We start from the raw sequence: 18,092 nt of genomic DNA, 5'->3' as shown, positions 1-18,092 counted from the left end.
ATTCGAACTCCCCATTCGCCTTCCTGCTTTTAGTAAATGGATGCATACCATCATAAGTAATCAATAATTTATGTCAGTCTTCTGTATCATAAAGGAAAAGAAGGAACTCAATTCAAAAATGCCATTAAAAGCTTTCAATATTTTATGGACCTTTTTCTCTACTCTCATAATCATTAGCAGAGCTTTCTCCATGCATATCGTTTAATATAAAATTAGATATTATCTGCATTTGTGTGTTAGATCTTAAATGAGATTTTGATGAACTGTCAGATGGTTTTGTTCAGATTTTGTTCAGATTTTGTTCACATTAAGCTCACTATATCTTTATTCCATAAGTAAAGAAAGCGTGCCTGTTTTTTTAAATAACAAAGGGCAAAGTGTCCCTGGAATATTTTGTTTAATTTGGGATCCTTTTAAACTATGCCCTGACAGCTCTTCTAACAAACTTGAATTGTTTTATGCACTCCTGTAAAACTATTTTTAACTGAAATCAATGCAGGCTTTACTCATTCTTTGGTATTTCCCTTTGATGTTAGTAATGTTCCTAAGGGCTGAATTCAGTTCCATCAAACTGAAGGAAGTATCTTCACTGTCAGAGAATCACGTTGTTGGAGGGATCACTGGCAGCTTCTTCTACCTTCAGTAGGTTGGCAAGTATCTTGGGCACACAATGTTCAGGTCTCCTTTTTTTTCTTGCCAGCTAAGAAATTCATGTTTGGGATATTGATACATATAAATGATCCCAGCCTCTGGTCACAGCACCATGGGAATACTCTTGAAAGTGTTTGCAAAAGTGAATATCATGTAGAGAGACAAATGTGAAGGAAGTTCATGTGACACTGTAGTGGTACATAGGCCTTTCTCTGGAGCTTTATTCAGGAAGGAATTTATTTATATGTAAGTATTGAATAGTACATTGGTCTTTTTAAAAGATTTAAAATGCTATTCAAAGGGGAATCTCACTTTCTCTTGATTGGTAATTTAAGAACTTCTAGTGCAGAGAAAATGGTCTTCGGTGGTTCATTAAGAATGGACTAAGTGATACATAAGGAATAGACAAGCTTCCACTTGACAGGAATCAAATTTTTCTTCCATTTTATTTAAAGGCTTTTTATAAAAATGTGTCAAAAATAGAGACAACTGAAGAGCACTCCCACCGTTGTCCCTATAAGCTGTCAAGATAAAAGTCCATGGTGAGAAATCTATTTACCTGGCTACTTTCCCTTTAACTCTGCTTATTATCTGGTAGTGTGATGGTGGAAGATGGGACAGAAGACAGATGCCCAGAAGGCTATTGAAATGAGCAGATAGAAAAATTGATACCTTTATAAAAATAAAAGGTTTTGATATCTTTGAGAACAAAATAAAAATCCAGTAAATCTCACATGCCTGCCCTAAAGACTAAAATGAGAACAAAAGGAAAGGGGAAGTCTTTCCTCCATCAAGACCACATAATTCTTGGTACTGAGGGAAGGACAGATTCCAAGTAAGAGGTGGTTACAGTATGGTGGAAATGGCCTCTATCTGATTTCCTGCAGCACCTACAGCTGGTGACCACATAGGACTGTTGACTACCTTTTCTTGTAGCCCACTGGTATGAATGTGGTTTTGATTGCCATATCAGTCCATCTTTTTGAAAAACAAGGGGAAAATGAGAGGTTTTACATTTTTCCTTCTTTCTTATCACACTCGACACAGACATGTCCTTAGCCTTAGCCTTAGCCTTAGCCTTCAGGTACCTCCAGGGGCTTGGTATGGGCACCTTCAGGTGCTCGGTATTTCTTTGTTGCCTTCTGATTCTCTAGCAAGCAGGAGATCAGCACTGAGTGGCCCCAGCTGCCACTCCACCACAATGCTAATGAGCTGATGTACATGTCCAGACAGCTCTATTAGTGGCCTCATTCGAACCTGAGATGTTTGAAGTGCTGTCAGTACTCCTTAATTCAAAGAGATTCAAGCAGCAGTGATGACTCTTTTCTTCTTTTAAATCACTCCCTAAAATACCTACATTTTCCTTAACCTTGCGTCACTAGCTCATGTTTGACATCGGTGCTCCTCTTGATGTTTCCAACTCTATTTATTTTCCAGTTACTAATGTGCAGAGATGTGTCTTATAATTCACTACGTAGATGCTGAGATCTTTGATTTTCTGGAATGTAATTCCATAGCCAATGAGAAGTAATTGTTCACTTTCACTACACCTGTCCGTTGCAGATTTTCTGTTCTTTGGGCAAAAGATTGTGCATGTATATCTTTATTACTGACTGAACGCCCTAATTATAATACTGTGTTCAATGTAAAATCCTTATCATGGCAAAAAAACCGCGTGTCCTGTACTCCTGGATCTGGGGCATTGAGACACATGCACTTGGAGCAACCAGCAGCTGCAAGTCCAGACCCTTTGTGTCCCTCACTATCTTTTCTGCCTTTGACTACAGATTGTATTGAATGTAATACAAGTGGCAGAGGGAAATGTGTTACTGTATTTTAAGTATTGCCATTATTCTTGCATAGTAGCACACATTCACATTCGTGGACAGTTTGGTGAGAGAATTGAAGCAGCTCAGTCAGGGAAACCTGTTCCTTTCTTCCAGCCTAGCTGTGAGGACACCTACCTCTGGCAGAAGGATGTTACATGTTGCTTCTTTGTCTGAAAGTGCCTGACAAAATCCTAAGCCTCTCCTTTTAAAAATAAAGCCAACTTACTCACAGACCTTCATTAAGACAGCCACTTAGGTTAATTTATGCTAGTATTAGGTTAAACTTATGCTAGTATTCTCTGTCAAATTCCTCCCTAATGTGAATTGACACTTAGCCTTTTCCAATTATACCACACTGATGAAGAGCATTTGTGTCTATCAGTGGAAGCCTCTTAGGCCATCTGGAATGCTATTTGATTTACACTGGGTAAACAGTGCTTCATTCATTCTCATCCATATCCTTCAGTTCACGCGTAAAAAGCTAATAAATATCATCACAGTCGCAATGTTGAGTTTAAATTTGAGATATACCTATGCTTGGAAGTTCAGTCTAGGGATACCAATCTGTTCATACAGCCCTGTGGTCATGGCTGCACAAGTACTCACAATCAAAGCTTGCAATTGCCAGACCCCTGCTACCTCATTTGTTGTTTTTCAAAATCCTTGATGATTGTGCAATTTGCACGAATTACACAATGCAGAACTTCATTCCCCTCTCTCAAGCATATACGAAAACAATACGCAGATGAGCCAACACCACCCAAACAAGCTGTTTTCCCTGATCACTCTCTGTCCTACTCAAAATGATCATCAACTGAATCAAGAAACATAAGTTCAAGGATATTTGTCTCGAGTTCTGGGAGTATTTCAGTCGTTTATTCAATCATTACAAATGTCCTTGCTCTCAAGGACAGTGTGTGTCTGGATAAGATTTTGCAACTCATTTTCTACAAACTCTTTTTAAAACTACACATTTTGCTTCAGTGAACTCTTACTCAAGTTCGTATCAACTCTCTTTTAGGTGAATGCTTAAAACTGGCAATAACCACCCAAATTTACCCCCACCAAAGCATTATGGGAATCATATCTCCAAGCACAAGCACTGATTAGCTGAGAATCTGCTAATTTGCTCTATTTATTTGTGTGTTCTACCTACAGTTACAATGCTCATATGAGTGCTTCTTACTTCTGTAGCATTTCCTAAACTGCTCAATCCTTTAAAGAAAGGTTTAATCAAACATAATTTCATGTTGTAATGCCTAGAACTGCTGCAGTCTATTATCTGTTGGTTATGCTATGTCTCACATTGTTAAGTGATTCAGAACAAGATTTTAAATTCTTAACACTTCTGCTGAACCTATAATCACATACTTTTAACCCGGCTGACCTACTGCCAAATAAAGCCAGAAATATCAGAAAGATGCCTTACTGTAGTTGTCACAGGCTTTTACTGACATTCACATGCCCTATTTCCATGTTAGCACACACTGCGAAGAGAAACTGGATCGTGGCAGAGCAGCAGGAAGTGAAGAGCAGACAATTCTTGGTCTCAGTAATATTAAGCAGGAACTTGTAGAAGCAGTGTGCAGGGAAAAGTTTGTGAGATTGACAACTGATTTTCTGGGTCATCTGTTCTATGCTCAAGCATTGATGTTCCTCTGGGAGTGCCTTACAATAATCTTTCAGCTAAACTCTCCTAATATAATCCAGTGTAACACCAGTGACTTATTTTGACTTCTCTCTCCTTTACCCTGACGGCATAGAGAAAATTTTCTCCTTTTGTCTGTATGAGAATAGAGGTATTGTGGTTTACTGCTTTTATACCATTTAAAAGCCAGCTTTGACAGATGTGACTATGTGGCTTCCATGCCACATTGCAAGGAAGTTAACTGCAGAAGACATGGAATGACTAACTACTGTGTAAAAAAAGGAATTAAACTTGATGCCCTCTTCCAAAATAAAAAAAATTAACTGTGAAACCTGTGCATGAAATTTTAAAGAGCTGGTTATATAAGGAATTTTAGTCCCAACTCACATTGTCATCTCACTTTTATCTAATTCTTAGGAAAAGACACTGCCCTGAATACATAAAGCCATCTGTGATAGACCATTGAATTATGTACAGAAGGCAGGGGACAAATAAATAATGCAGCAGATTTTAAAGATGGCATCTTTAAGAAAAAAAAAAAAAGTTGAATGTTTTCCCATCATAGACTGGCATTCAAGCTGTTGGGATGTTGTGCAGAGCTTCAGTTAATTTACTGTACCTTGCCCTCCTGGATGGTGACAACATCGGGCAAACCTCCAAGTACTCGGGCACGATCTGAAAATAAAGAACCATCATTTTCTTTAGTGTCTTAAAAATCAACTGTGTGCTGGATTCTGTGTGCCTGATTCTATTTCTCTTCTAGTTCTTTCCCTTTGTCTTATTTATGTACAACTTGTCTCTGATATTTGCTCTATCAGAGAACTATTCAGCATTTTTAGCACACCATTTGGACTTTAAAAAATGTTGAATTCACAGCAAAAAAATGTGTTAATAGCTGGTGTGAATCACTTACAGAGGGGAATTAAAGTACATATGCTGTGTTCTGTGGAATTTGACATCAATTCACTATTACTTCTGAGTGCACAAAAAAAAATAAAATTTTTGAGATCCGGTTTTCTAAATTTTTAGTGTAGTAAACTAAAGACATTGGGTTTCCAAGGGGAAATGAATGACACTTGATGAAGTGCTGGAGATCAGGTTTTAATCTAAATACAAAGACAGATTTAAGTCTCAGTGTTAACAGTGATGTTCCACTTGTTTGTATGTACCTACGTGTAAATGAGATCGATACCTCGTTGATCTAGTTTTAAGGTCAGAGTCCTGTAGAAATCTTACACAAATATGAATAAGCCAATCACATGCAGGGTATAGTGCACTTATACTGGAAAATGGATTTTGTTCATTACATATCTGGGCGGAGCCTGGCAGAGGAAGGAAATGACTGTACAGAATGTTCCCCTCTAATGTGTTCTGTCAAAGATGTGCTCTGTAGCACAGAGATAACAACCTTCTGAGACCAGGAAAGGAACTGTGTTATGTCATTTAACATGCCAATCCCTTATGGATGGTCCATGGTTAGAAATAAAATGCCCAGGTCTATTCTGTTACTGATCCCTTTGTGCTGTCTCAGCTGGGACCTGTAGGGATCACATAATCAAGCCCTGCTCTTTTTGGAGTATATGTCCAGGAGGAGTTAGCTCAGATCTCTGTACACATTTTTCTCAATAACTTTTTGAATGCCAATTCTGATCTCATTTTTATACAGGTCTGAAAGTAATCTGCAGTGGAACAATTTTTTTTCCTTGCATTTTTCTGTAAATAGGAAGAATGAGTTTAATAATTCAAGTTGAAGTCTAATGACTTACTCCTTAAGTAGTTATTACATACTTTTGTTTTAGTTGCTACGTTGGAATTGACACAGAGGCAAAAGTATGAGGAGATTCTATCCAACACAAAAGCTACTGTTGCTTTCTTATCCATTTCTGTATGTAACGCAGATCCTTTGACATTTTAGAGCATTCAAAACCGGCCAAATTATTTCCTCCATCTTTGAAAACAAAGTGACTTTTGTGCAGAGAATGTGCATGAGAGATCTCAGCAATAAAGTTAATTTTTAGAGAAGGCTAGCTGGTAAGGAGAACGGGAGCTCAGATGGGAAAAATCAACATAACCCATAAGTATATTGTGATTAGCTGCAATGTGCACCAATGGTAAATCACTAAAAGGTCACTTACTTCTCCTTGGTGTAAGGACAAACTCCTTTTAGGATAAGCAAACACACATACACATGTATACATGCCCTCTCTTTCCCAACACAAAACCTTCCTGGAAAGGGAGAAAACCTTCACAAACAGTTTATTACAACCATTGTTGAAGAAGACCAACTTACTTTTCTCTGCTATCGCAGCTTGCCTGGAGTTGAAAGAAACAAAGAGAAAGTCCAGTTTCAGTTAAGGTTTACTTAGAGTGATAGAAAAGTAGATTATCTTTTTAACTGCCTTTAATCCATTAAGGAAAATATCTCTCATCATTTGGCAATACTGCTTTTTCTTTGTTACCTAGCTGTTACATAAGAGTTGCACCAAAGAAGTCACATGCAAAACTCCTACAGGCTTCTGTAGGACTAGGATTTGTTTCATAAGACATAGTTAGATTTTAGCACAAAACAAAAAAATACTGTGATTATTTTTTGGCTGCCATTATTGTATTTAGATGGCATAATACTTACTTTAATCTCTCGAACTCAGCAAAGGCTTCATCAAATGCTTTGTAAAGAGAAAAAAATTACGTTTAGAGATAAATTGTCACAGGTTTAAATTTAAAATGTGGAAATAAATTTAAAATGTAGACATCAATAAAGAAATATTAATGGATGCATGCATGTATATTGTACAAATCCTAAAATGCTGAATGGTTCAAATAATAAAGGCTATCTGGCACATGGCAGATATCATATATACATATGAATGCATAAACATGCTTATTTTCTTCTAGAAGAAAAGCTTTAAGACAAAGAAACAGCAGGAAAATAGTAGACTGAAGTGATTTCACGAAATAGAGGAAGAAATGCACAATACAACACTTAAATGATAGACTATGGCAGTGACCTCCCAAATGTTTTAATTATACACCCCTATCTAAAATTTTTTTGAGTGTGCACTCAAAATATACGTATATTTATTTATAGATTATGTAGCAAAGTTCTTGTATTTGCTTCCCACACCCCAGTAGTGTGCACTGGGTCATCTTGCACATACCCTACTTCAGAGACCACTGGTTTATGGAATACAAGAGATATGTTTTTTTGAAGTGCTTCTCACACCTGCTCTGAAGCACTACACTGATGGCTATGAGCAAACCAAACAGCACATTGTTGCCTCCTTTGTAAATTCAGGCTAAGGCCATCATGTGGGAGGTCAACCTCTCCTGCTTTGAAAGGGAAGAAGAGATGTCTTTTCTCAGAAAGTGGAGATAGAGTACAGAAGGAGCAGCATGGAGATGATTATAAGGGGCTGTTGCCCTTACACAGAGTTTGCAGACCAAAAGCGAAGCTTTAGGGATGAGAATAGCTGGGAATGGCAACTCAGAAGTTTGGAAGGAGTTAATCTTTTCCTTAAAATCTGAGAGGTCTCTCAGAGTAAAATTTTCCAGCAGTCAACACAAATAATTTTATCTGTTCCACTAACAATCTTTGATCACGCTGATGAAAGGTCTTGGCATCTCTCAAGAATAAGTAGCTCTTATATCAGTCAAAGGAATACAGTAGAAAAGTAACAGAACAAAATTGTCCCTCACTTCCTCCTCAAAATATTACTTGGAAGGGAAAGATACAGAAGGCATTCAGTGCTACAACTCATTTTTAAAGCTGCCAAGCAATGCCAGCAACACAAGGGGTTTTGTAAGGTAGCTCTGACACTGGACTGATGTCTCAATAGGCAAACTGTAAGCGGGTATTTGGAATAGGAAAAAGCCATTTGTAATTTATGACCCGAGAGCACAGGTCGGGGAGAACAAATGGCACTGCTCCTACAAACACTGGCAGATTGGTGGGTACACACACAGTCCCCAAAAGGTAACAGGTCTGTAGCAAGATCCTGCTGTAGATGCTCCTACCCTGGCACAGCGTAGTGACCACACACAGGTAATGTTAGCAGAGGGAACGGCCTACCTTGTCCAGAAAGATCTATTGTCTTTTTGTGTGCGGTGTTGCCATCAAAGAGTTCCATTATGTATTTGCCCTTGTCCTGTGGAGTTGGCTCATTGATCTGCAACCAGATCTGCTCCCCAGTGACACCAGTCTTCACTCGGTCTGTGAACTTAATCTGAGTATCACTGAAAAATACAAAATGTTACCTTTTCATTTTACTGGAACATAAATGGGGTTTACTCATGTTGAGCCACTGAGTACATCTGTAGTTACTAAATGGTTTTCAAGATGTTATGGTATGCCACCAAATTTTGAAACTTCAGAAGTCAAATCCTTCCTAAAGCTGTGAACCAACTGGGCAAGGTTGGTGTGACAGTGTGACAATCTTTCCCTGTTCAAGGTCCAACTCCTCAAAGCTTGCAGAAAGGTTATGCATCCTAATCTATGAAGAGCCATAGAAGAACTATTCATATTTAAAAGTCACATCTATGAAGGGTAATCCTTGAATCATGAAATGTTCCTGTTTTCTTTTTAGGTTTATTTCTGCTTGGGCAGAACAATAGTGTAGAGGGCTGTATCTAAAAAAACCCCACTTTTGTAACAAACTGCCCAGTTAGAATGTTTTCTGATGCTCTGCTATGTTTGGCACTTATAGTTAAACATACTTTGACATAAGTATATCTTTTCCCCTCCCCCCCCCAAAAAAAAAAAAGAAAATCAATTTCTCAGCTTCCTAGCTTAGCAGTTAATTGCCCTGGACGAGTCAAAAGATATTTGTCAAATAAGCTACTTGTTTTCTTGGTATCTTTAAATTGATAATTTTGAATGTACTGGAGGGAAAAATAATTTTTTCTAGATTATTTTGGCACACTTCAAGATGAAATAAATTTCCAAAAATTAAATAGAGAAAAGAGAGAGAGAAAGAAAGAGAGAGGGAAAAAACTCCCAGAATACCTCATATTCACTTACACTTATTTGAAATACTTAGGACATTTGGTGATACGGGGTCAAAATGGATGGCAAGAAACAACCAGGCCTCAAACTGCTTTATTTCTCTGACAGAGTGCTGGTTAGCATCAGTGTCAATAATTACAGCCAGCCTGGTACAGCACATTCTGGGTATTCTGTGCCTCATTTATATGAGTTTTATTGAGAGATCAGTAATTCAGATTCCATCCAAAAAGACTAACTACTACCATGTCCACAGACATGACAAGAACAGTAATAATAGATTTAAGAAATCTAAATTGTTTATTTCTCAGGCTTTTCCAGTGCATGCTATATGTGCTGGCTGAGAACTCAAAGAACATCAAATCATTTGGTTGTGCAACTCCCATTAATTTTATGGGGAACTGGACACTAGAATTCTTTTTAAAAATCTCAGTTCTTCTGTCTGTCTTGGTTAGATTTGTAGTGCTCTCAGGAGGGGCTGTCTGGATTTTACTGCCCCAGGCACTCACTGGAATTTGCTTTGCCTTCTAAAAATGAAACCATACATTAAGAGGACATGCCTGCTTGTCCCAGTTCCAGTGAATTGTGTCTTCTAGAAAAGCAGACCTCCAGGGTAGGTATTTCAGGATGGTCTCTCAGGTTATATTTGCATCACTCCTCAAAATTGAGTCAGGGAAAGATGTAGCTCCCATCGGGGAGATGGGAAGTGCTCTGAAGCAACATGGTCCTGACAGCATCCCATGGCATGGAACTATCTGTTCCATAAGAGAAACAACAGGAGGGCCTGGCACCCCTAACACCCGACTTTCTTACTGGTTTCATGTAAATGTAACTGACTGAAACTAACTTATATGAGATAAGGACTCATGAGAGATGAGAACAAACCTGGGCCTCACCTCTCTCACACAACCAGTTTCTTTCTGAATCTATAAAAGCAAAATTGCACTGAGTTTTGCCAAGATTTTGTTTACTTACTTGTGCACCCAGCCTACTCTCAAATCTTCCACATAATAAGTAACGTAGGAGTAGAGTCTGATACCCTCAGCTGTGCTCTGGATTTTCAGGTCTGTTGCAGATAAAGCTGAAAGAAGAGCAAATGGTTTTATGCAGCCATGCAGCCATTCATTGAGTGCCACAATGAGTCATTCATTTGAAAAGAGAATTAAGTACTTACCAATCCTTCGGCATACTTCATTCATCAGACCTGCAAAAGCTGTGGAAATAAAATCCGGAGACTAAGACTCTATGTCTGCAGTTCAAGCACAGTCAATGATAGGACAAGTACTGGCTCTGAAATATGCTCCCCAGTAGGTTTGAAAGAGCAATCAGACCTACCTTTTAAAGCATATTAGAAATCTAAGTAATGCAGAAATGTAGCCTGTTATTTCAGAGTTTCCAGACTTTATTTAAATACAGCCTTGGAGAATACTACTGCAGCTGAAAAAACCCTATTTTTTAAAAAATTTATACTATTCATCTGGAATGCTAACCCATCTATATACATTCTAAAGGATAGGATTTTCCTCCATTTTTTTGGAAACAAGTGAAATGTTAAAAACACAGTAAATGCAATAAGTGTGAAAGCCCCTAAATAAATGGGAAAACATAAAAATGTGAAAGCTTTTTAAATTATCTACTTCTGTAATTTTTCTTAAATACTTGTAGATTTACTGATGTCCCTCTGAGGAAACCTGTTATCATTTTGCTTAGTGTTAGTCATCATATGCTCCCAAAATTATACAGAACCCAGATGAAATAAGCTGTATTCAAATGTTATTTGGACTTAAAAATCTCAGCTTTTCTAATCAGATGATCTTGTACACAGGAGGAACAAAGCCACAAGAAGGTGATGTGCAGATGCCTGTACTACCCCAAACCTACTTCAGTCAGGCTGTCAGCTGGTGTAGTTGAGAGCATTGAGACTCTGACCTGTGTCTTTAAGCTTCAGCTCACTGGAGTCCTTTCCTCTGTCATCCTTCAGTATGACTTCATAAGTGCCAGCATCTTTCTTAGAAAACTGCAATATTGTAACAGTAAAATCAGTTTTCAGAACAAGTACTGTAGAAAAATCTAGATTTTACTTCTGAACCCAGCTGATATCCTGTCTCTGTCCCTGGGGAGGTACCTGATGCCTGGGGCTGGAACTGCCCCAGTGCCCCCAAGGTGCCCTGAGGGATGGGCTTTGGCAGGTGCATCATGGTATGCAGGACCTTGTCCCCCCCCCACATCTGCTGCAAGGCTGGGTAAGCACCAGACCCCTGTAGTGACTCTGAGAGGGTGGTCCTCTGAAATCCTGAGGGACATACACTTTCCAAATGCTATTCAAAATGGAAATGTAGTCTCAATCTGTTTCTCAACTGACATGCAAAGGAAGTGACAAGCTTATTATCTCTTCAGTCATCATTTCCTGAAAACTCGAACAAGCAGTTACAGACAGACATTTTCTTTAGCTAAAACACAGACGCCTTGTGAGTTTTTCCATTTTTAAAACCCACTTCCTTTTTCAATTGTTCTGCTGGAGTATCAGATTAGATCGTATCATTCATCTGAGTTCGCAGCACTAACTTCAGCTGAGGGCTAATGAGGACAGTCACTCACCTCTGATATCAGCAGAGTACACACTCCATCCTTAAAGTCATGTTCTTCATCTACCATTATCTCCCTGTCATCTTTGTACCATACAATGTGTGTTTCCTTCTTAATATTAGCCACCTAGGATGGATGAAAACCACATCGCAATTATTCTCTTCATTTGAGCAGGGGAACTCAGTGTCACATGGGTTAGCCTGTTCAGGTCTCTCATAAAAGAAAAGCAAGCTTTACAACTTGGTTGTAGTGAATTATTGCAAGCCTCCATTTTAAAATGAGGGAGGCAAGAGAGAAAACAGCAGGGATGAAAAGAGAGACAAAAGGAGCTCAGGGAAACAGTGAATCCTGCTCAGGCTATTTCTGCACACATAAACAGGCCAAAAATGAGAAAGTTACAGGATTTGTAAAGACTTGCCATTCCTATTCAGGTGCCTTTCCCTGAGTGGGTAGCTGACAGACCTAAAAAGTTCAAGTTATTTTCTAATGTATTTTGTTACACATAATGAGTTTTTGCCCCAGCATGATTACCCTTCAGAAGCTCTGTCACTATCCAATATGCAGTTGGGAGTACAAAAGCAAAGGGTGTGTCTTTAGTCCCTTCCCACCCTCACCATCTAAGTAGTGGTAGGTCAAAGTGCTTTGAACATTGAACTCGGTTTTCTTTGTCCCTTACCTTACATTTCAGCATCACGTTACACTCATCGGTAACTTCCCATCCCAGTTCATCCACAAAATGAGGACCTGTTTAAAGTTACACATATGTTTTTAAAGGTCACATCAATGGTATTCATGGTACAAAACCAAAGACAGATGTGTTTTACTTGACAGGAACAGTTACATTTTAATATAATTTTATTTTTCTTATTTCTCCTTCAGAAGGTAAATAACCATGTAACAGAATAAAACTCATCTATTTCAAATTAGCATATAAAAGTATAATCAAACTTTTAGCAGGCTAACACATATGCGATTCTTATAAATAGTCATATTATCACCTTGTTTCCTCTGCCAATCTTTTCTCTGGAAATCTGCTTCATCCCGTAGCTTCTTGAATACTAGGAATTAAAACCAGTAAGAAATACAAGGTTAAACTTCATGTGCCATTTGTAGGGTGCTGAATGTCGCTGTAACAGTTAGGAGCAATTCTGTCCCTTGGATGTCAGTGAGCATCCAGCCACTGGGTTAGGTTTCCACAGGAAATTTCAGAGTGTCAGAAGCTGATTACAGCTAACTCAACTTTCCCAGCTGCTTGCAGTCTTCAGGAGTTTAATGTGTCCTGTCTGATGATGTGCAATCCCCAGTCATACAGCTACTTTCCACTCCTGGTAGGAAGGCAAATGAGCGGCAGCAGTGTCAGTAGCCACTTGAGCTCTAACAGGTGCAGCTGCTTGTTCCTGGCTGAATGGGCTTCTTACATGGGAAATTTTCATTCCACCCATAGAAAAGCTAACCATGACATGCTGCAATATTTTGCATTTCTGTAACAATTCCCCTTTCTCCCATCACTTTAAAAATTTCAGTTTGCACACAAGCCCTGTCCTGTGTGAGGCAGACAAAACTGTGACATAAAAAACCTAGAAGGTCTACTGATATTGAAAACAGTGGAAAGTGAAGGCAACAACTGAGATAACCTCCGTATAATTTTTCCAACCCACTGCATAATACAGATTAGCCTACCATCACCAATGAGGACAAGGCTAGATTGATTGGTTGCTTTTCCATCCTGCAGCTGGAAAGTGTAAGTGCCTTCATCCTTCTCCTCAAGTTTATCCATAATCATTTCAATAAGGCCGGTCGTCTGGTCCACCTTCATTTTATATTTCTTCAGGAGTGGAAAGTAAAACAACAGTTGATGCGTATCAGAGACAGAAAATATTTGTGAATATTTGCATATCTATAGATGAAATTCAGTTTTCTTAATTCAGACACCCACTTGTCCAGAGTCCCACTGTCTCTAGTTCCAGCTAAATAAATCTATTCAAGGTGAAGCCTATTTATTGATGCTATACAAGCATGTGACATCCATGTTGTACAGTGAGTACTGTGTCCTTTTTCATTAGAAAGGTTTAGATTTGCATGTCTTCAGAATAACTCTTTCTTTGAGCATGATTATATTTGATAAGGTTTTATGTAGAATGTGCCATCTCTGCCTTCTATCTGATATCAGTGTTACAACAAAAACATGCCATGTCCTGTCTTTGGGAGTAACAAAGTTTGCTGCTGGAAACAACTGCTTGGGAATTTTTCTGTGCTGTAATAAATTCCTCCAAACAACAAAAGGAGGTGAGTACCAAGCACAAGGGTATTCTAGAGCCATAGATGAATGAGATAGGATGGATCTGGGTTACTGCAGTGATTCCTTGAAACCACAGTAGCTGCTTACCTGGGGCTACTTTATTGCAGGAACAACTGTGGTCCCCACTAGTTAGCAGAACATGTGGTACTCAGGTGTCAGGAAGGCATTTAACTTCCCTGTATAAACTGCATCCAGTAGAACTGATCTGGAGCTCAGAACTATAGACAAAATCTTTCTATTTATGCTTTCCATGACTTATGTTATTTCTCATAAAAATGCATTAGTGTGGAATAGTAGTTGGAAGTATATTAGAGACAGAGACACTAATATTCATTGATACTCATAAAAATGCAAACACATTTAAGCAGTGAAAAGGCTTACCTCTCCATTGAAAATCTCCTTATCATTAAATACAAAGTTGGCCTTTGCATTGCCAGACAGTTTTTCAGCTTGCAACCAGAATCTCACTTCTCCTTTTTCCAAAATTTCCACTGCCAACTCAGAAGTAAGTGGGATAGCTACAAAGAAGAAAGAAAAGAATGAGGCATATATTTTGCCAGTGCCCCAGTAACTGTTTCTTCTACTTTCAGAAAGCCACTTATTCTTTCATACTTGGTGTGCTGGTTTAAAAGTTAACCAGCAGGGGGAATGAACCCAACTCAAAGGAGAGATTATAAGTCAGAATAACAATTTATTAAAATAATACAGTAAGTACAATAATACAAACAAACAATTGGTCTCAACCCACAAAAACCCAAATGTATAACCCAGTACCCTGGGGCCTGAACAAAGTGGTGTTCCTTGGGCCCTGTTTGAGTCCAAAGTAAAGGGAGAGGGGAAGAACCTGCTGGTGGGAGAGCTGCTGCAGTCTGGCCAGAACTGGTGATCGCAATCCAGTGGTGGTCTAAGTCTGGTTGAGAGCGATGAGATGCAGCCGTCCTCTGGATCCCACGAGTGGGTTCAAAAAAATGTTCCAAAACTCCAAGATTATATATCCTCCAGTTCAGGCAGGAATGCTTGGTACTCCCCTCAGGGCGGGGAGTTCACAAAGGGTGTGAGGACAGAAACATCCTTCTATCTCACAGGCCTCTTAACACCTAGTTTATAGCCTGAGGAGTCAGGCTCTATGGGTAGAGGGTGCGAATAGTCTATTGACAACAATAGTCTAGTTTCTGGGAAATGACATGGAAGGCTATAGAATACAGTTTTGGGTTACACCCACCATGCTCTATGGGCAGAGGGTGCGAATAGTCTATTGACAACAATAGTCTAGTTTCTGGGAAATGACATGGAAGGCTATAGAATACAGTTTTGGGTTACACCCACCATGATGAACTGATCTCAGCTGTCCTAACTAGGACATTATCCACCCCTTATTCTATGCCATCCATGTCATGCCCAAATTAACCCTCTTTAAAAACTATATCCCTTTAAAACTATATACATCTATCTATCTATCTATCTATCTATATATATACAATGAAACATTACAGACCATTCTCACTCAAAATTAGGTCCCCTTGTGGTACACAACGTGTCTCCCCATCTTTTTGCATTACCCACCACGTGGAACCAGGTCCCTGAGCAAAAACAATCCCTCGGATGGGTTTGCCTTTGCTTGAGGTGGGACTAATCCAAACAGTCTTCCCTAACATTCCTCTCATATGTACCACGGGGACTTTATCTCCATCTACAGTATGCAAAAGTTCTGATTGGGCAGGGCCAGCTCGATTGATGGAACCTCGGGTGTTGACCAACCAGGTGGCCTTTGCTAAATGCAGCTCCCAGTGTTTGAGAGTCTCCCCACACAGTGCCTTCAGAGTGGTTTTCAGCAGTCCGTTGCACCGCTCAACTTTTCCAGCAGCTGGTGCATGGTAGGGGATATGATACACCCACTCAATGCCGTGCTCTTTGGCCCAGGTGTCTACAAGGCCATTCTTGAAATGGGTCCCATTATCAGACTCAATTCTCTCCGGGGTGCCGTGTCGCCACAGGACTTGTTTTTCAAGGCCCAGGATGGTATTCCGGGCAGTGGCATGAGGCACGGGGTATGTCTCCAACCATCCAGTGCTTCCTTCTACCATGGTCAGTACGTAGTGCTTGCCTTGGCGGGTTTTGGGGAGTGTGATGTAGTCAACTTGCCAGGCTTCCCCATACCTGTACTTTGACCACCGTCCACCATACCATAGAGGCTTCACCCGCTTGGCCTGCTTGATGGCAGCACATGTCTCACAGTCATGGATGACCTGTGAGACAATGTCCTTGGTTAAGTCCACCCCTCGGTCACGAGCCCATCTGTATGTTGCATCTCTCCCCTGGTGACCGGAGGCGTCATGGGCCCATCGAGCCAGAAATAATTCTCCTTTGTGCTGCCAATCCAGATCTACCTGAGAGACTTTAATCCTGGCAGCTCGGTCCGCCTGCTCGTTGTTATGATGCTCCTCATTAGCCCGTTTCTTGCCTACATGAGCGTCTACGTGACGGACCTTCACACTCAGCTTCTCTACCCGGCCAGCGATGTCCCGCCACATCTCCGCCGCCCAGATGGGTTTCCCTTGGCGCTGCCAGTTGGCCTTTTTCCATCGCTCCAGCCATCCCCACAGAGCATTGGCCACCATCCATGAGTCAGTGTAGAGATAGAGTCTTGGCCACTTCTCTCGTTCAGCTATATCCAAAGCCAACTGAACGGCTTTAAGCTCTGCAAACTGACTTGACCCACCTTGTCCTTCGGTCGCTTCTGCAACTCGCCGTGTGGGACTCCATACAGCTGCCTTCCATTTTCGGTTTGTCCCTACAATGCGGCAGGAGCCATCCGTGAAGAGCACATATCGCCTTTCATCTGCTGGTAGCTTGTCATATGGTGGGGCCTCCTCAGCCCGTGTCACCTTCTCCTCCTCTTCTTCAGAGGATAGTCCGAAACTCTCACCTTCGGGCCAATTGGTGATAATTTCCAGAATCCCAGGGCGATTAGGATTCCCTATCCGGGTTCACTGCGTGATCAGAGCCATCCACTTACTCCACGTGGCATCGGTGGCATGATGTGTGGAAGGAACTCTTCCCTTGAACATCCAGCCCAGCACTGGTAGTCGGGGTGCCAGGAGGAGCTGCGCTTCGGTGCCGATTACTTCTGAGGCAGCTCGAACTCCTTCATAGGCAGCCAGGATCTCTTTCTCAGTTGGTGTATAGCTGGCTTCAGATCCTTTGTATCCCCGACTCCAGAATCCCAGCGGTCGTCCTCGGGTCTCCCCAGGCACTTTCTGCCAGAGGCTCCAAGAAGGGCCATTCTCCCCGGCTGCGGTGTAGAGCACGTTCTTCACGTCCTGTCCTGTCCTTACTGGCCCAAGGGCTACCGCATGGGCAATCTCCTGTTTAATTTGTTCAAAGGCTTGTTGTTGTTCGGGGCCCCACTGGAAATCATTTTTCTTCCGTGTCACAAGGTAGAGAGGGCTTACAATCTGACTATACTCGGGGATATGCATCCTCCAAAAGCCCACAGCGCCTAGGAAAGCCTGTGTTTCCTTCTTGCTGGTTGGTGGGGACATGGCTGCTATTTTGTTAATCACCTCCATTGGAATTAGGCGGCGTCCATCTTGCCACTTCACTCCTAGGAACTGAATTTCCTGAGCAGGTCCCTTGACCTTACTCCGTTTAATGGCAAAACCGGCTCTTAGGAGAATCTGGATTATCTTCTCTCCTTTCTCGAAGACTTCGCCCGCTGTGTTCCCCCATACAATGATGTCATCAATGTACTGTAGGTGCTCTGGAGCCTCACCCTTTTCCAGTGCAGTCTGGATCAGTCCATGGCAAATGCTGGGACTGTGTTTCCACCCCTGAGGCAGTCGATTCCAGGTGTACTGCACACCTCTCCAAGTGAAAGCAAATTGTGGTCTGCACTCCGCTGCCAAAGGAATGGAGAAAAAGGCATTGGCTATGTCAATGGTGGCATACCACTTGGCTTCCTTGGACTCCAGCTCATACTGGAGCTCCAGCATGTCCGGCACAGCAGCACTCAGGGGTGGTGTGACTTCATTGAGTCCACGGTAATCCACCGTCAGCCTCCACTCTCCGCTGGACTTACGC

The 18,092-nt window shown here is 40.9% G+C and overlaps 1 protein-coding gene across 2 annotated transcripts in view; it reads right to left on the bottom strand.

Moving 5' to 3' along the window:
- Window positions 1–18,092, bottom strand: part of MYOM1 (myomesin 1) — an 82,183-nt gene that overhangs the window by 4,608 nt on the left and 59,483 nt on the right. For both annotated transcript variants that reach the window (XM_051774668.1, XM_051774664.1), the window contains 12 exons: window positions 14,394–14,530; window positions 13,394–13,538; window positions 12,712–12,771; window positions 12,390–12,457; window positions 11,726–11,839; window positions 11,057–11,144; window positions 10,302–10,340; window positions 10,103–10,208; window positions 8,198–8,361; window positions 6,758–6,794; window positions 6,419–6,441; window positions 4,748–4,803 (listed from right to left, as the gene is read on the bottom strand). In XM_051774668.1, the coding sequence (XP_051630628.1) occupies window positions 4,748–4,803; window positions 6,419–6,441; window positions 6,758–6,794; window positions 8,198–8,361; window positions 10,103–10,208; window positions 10,302–10,340; window positions 11,057–11,144; window positions 11,726–11,839; window positions 12,390–12,457; window positions 12,712–12,771; window positions 13,394–13,538; window positions 14,394–14,530 (1,037 nt within the window). The remainder of the gene's footprint in view (window positions 1–4,747; window positions 4,804–6,418; window positions 6,442–6,757; window positions 6,795–8,197; window positions 8,362–10,102; window positions 10,209–10,301; window positions 10,341–11,056; window positions 11,145–11,725; window positions 11,840–12,389; window positions 12,458–12,711; window positions 12,772–13,393; window positions 13,539–14,393; window positions 14,531–18,092) is intronic.

Source organism: Manacus candei, unplaced genomic scaffold (assembly GCF_025592945.1).
Source record: "Manacus candei isolate 608988 ecotype Guabito, Panama unplaced genomic scaffold, ASM2559294v1 h1tg000008l, whole genome shotgun sequence".
Lineage (NCBI taxonomy): Eukaryota > Metazoa > Chordata > Aves > Passeriformes > Pipridae > Manacus > Manacus candei.
The sequence above is the reverse complement of the archived record's forward strand: the minus strand, read 5'-3'. Positions and strand labels throughout refer to the sequence as shown.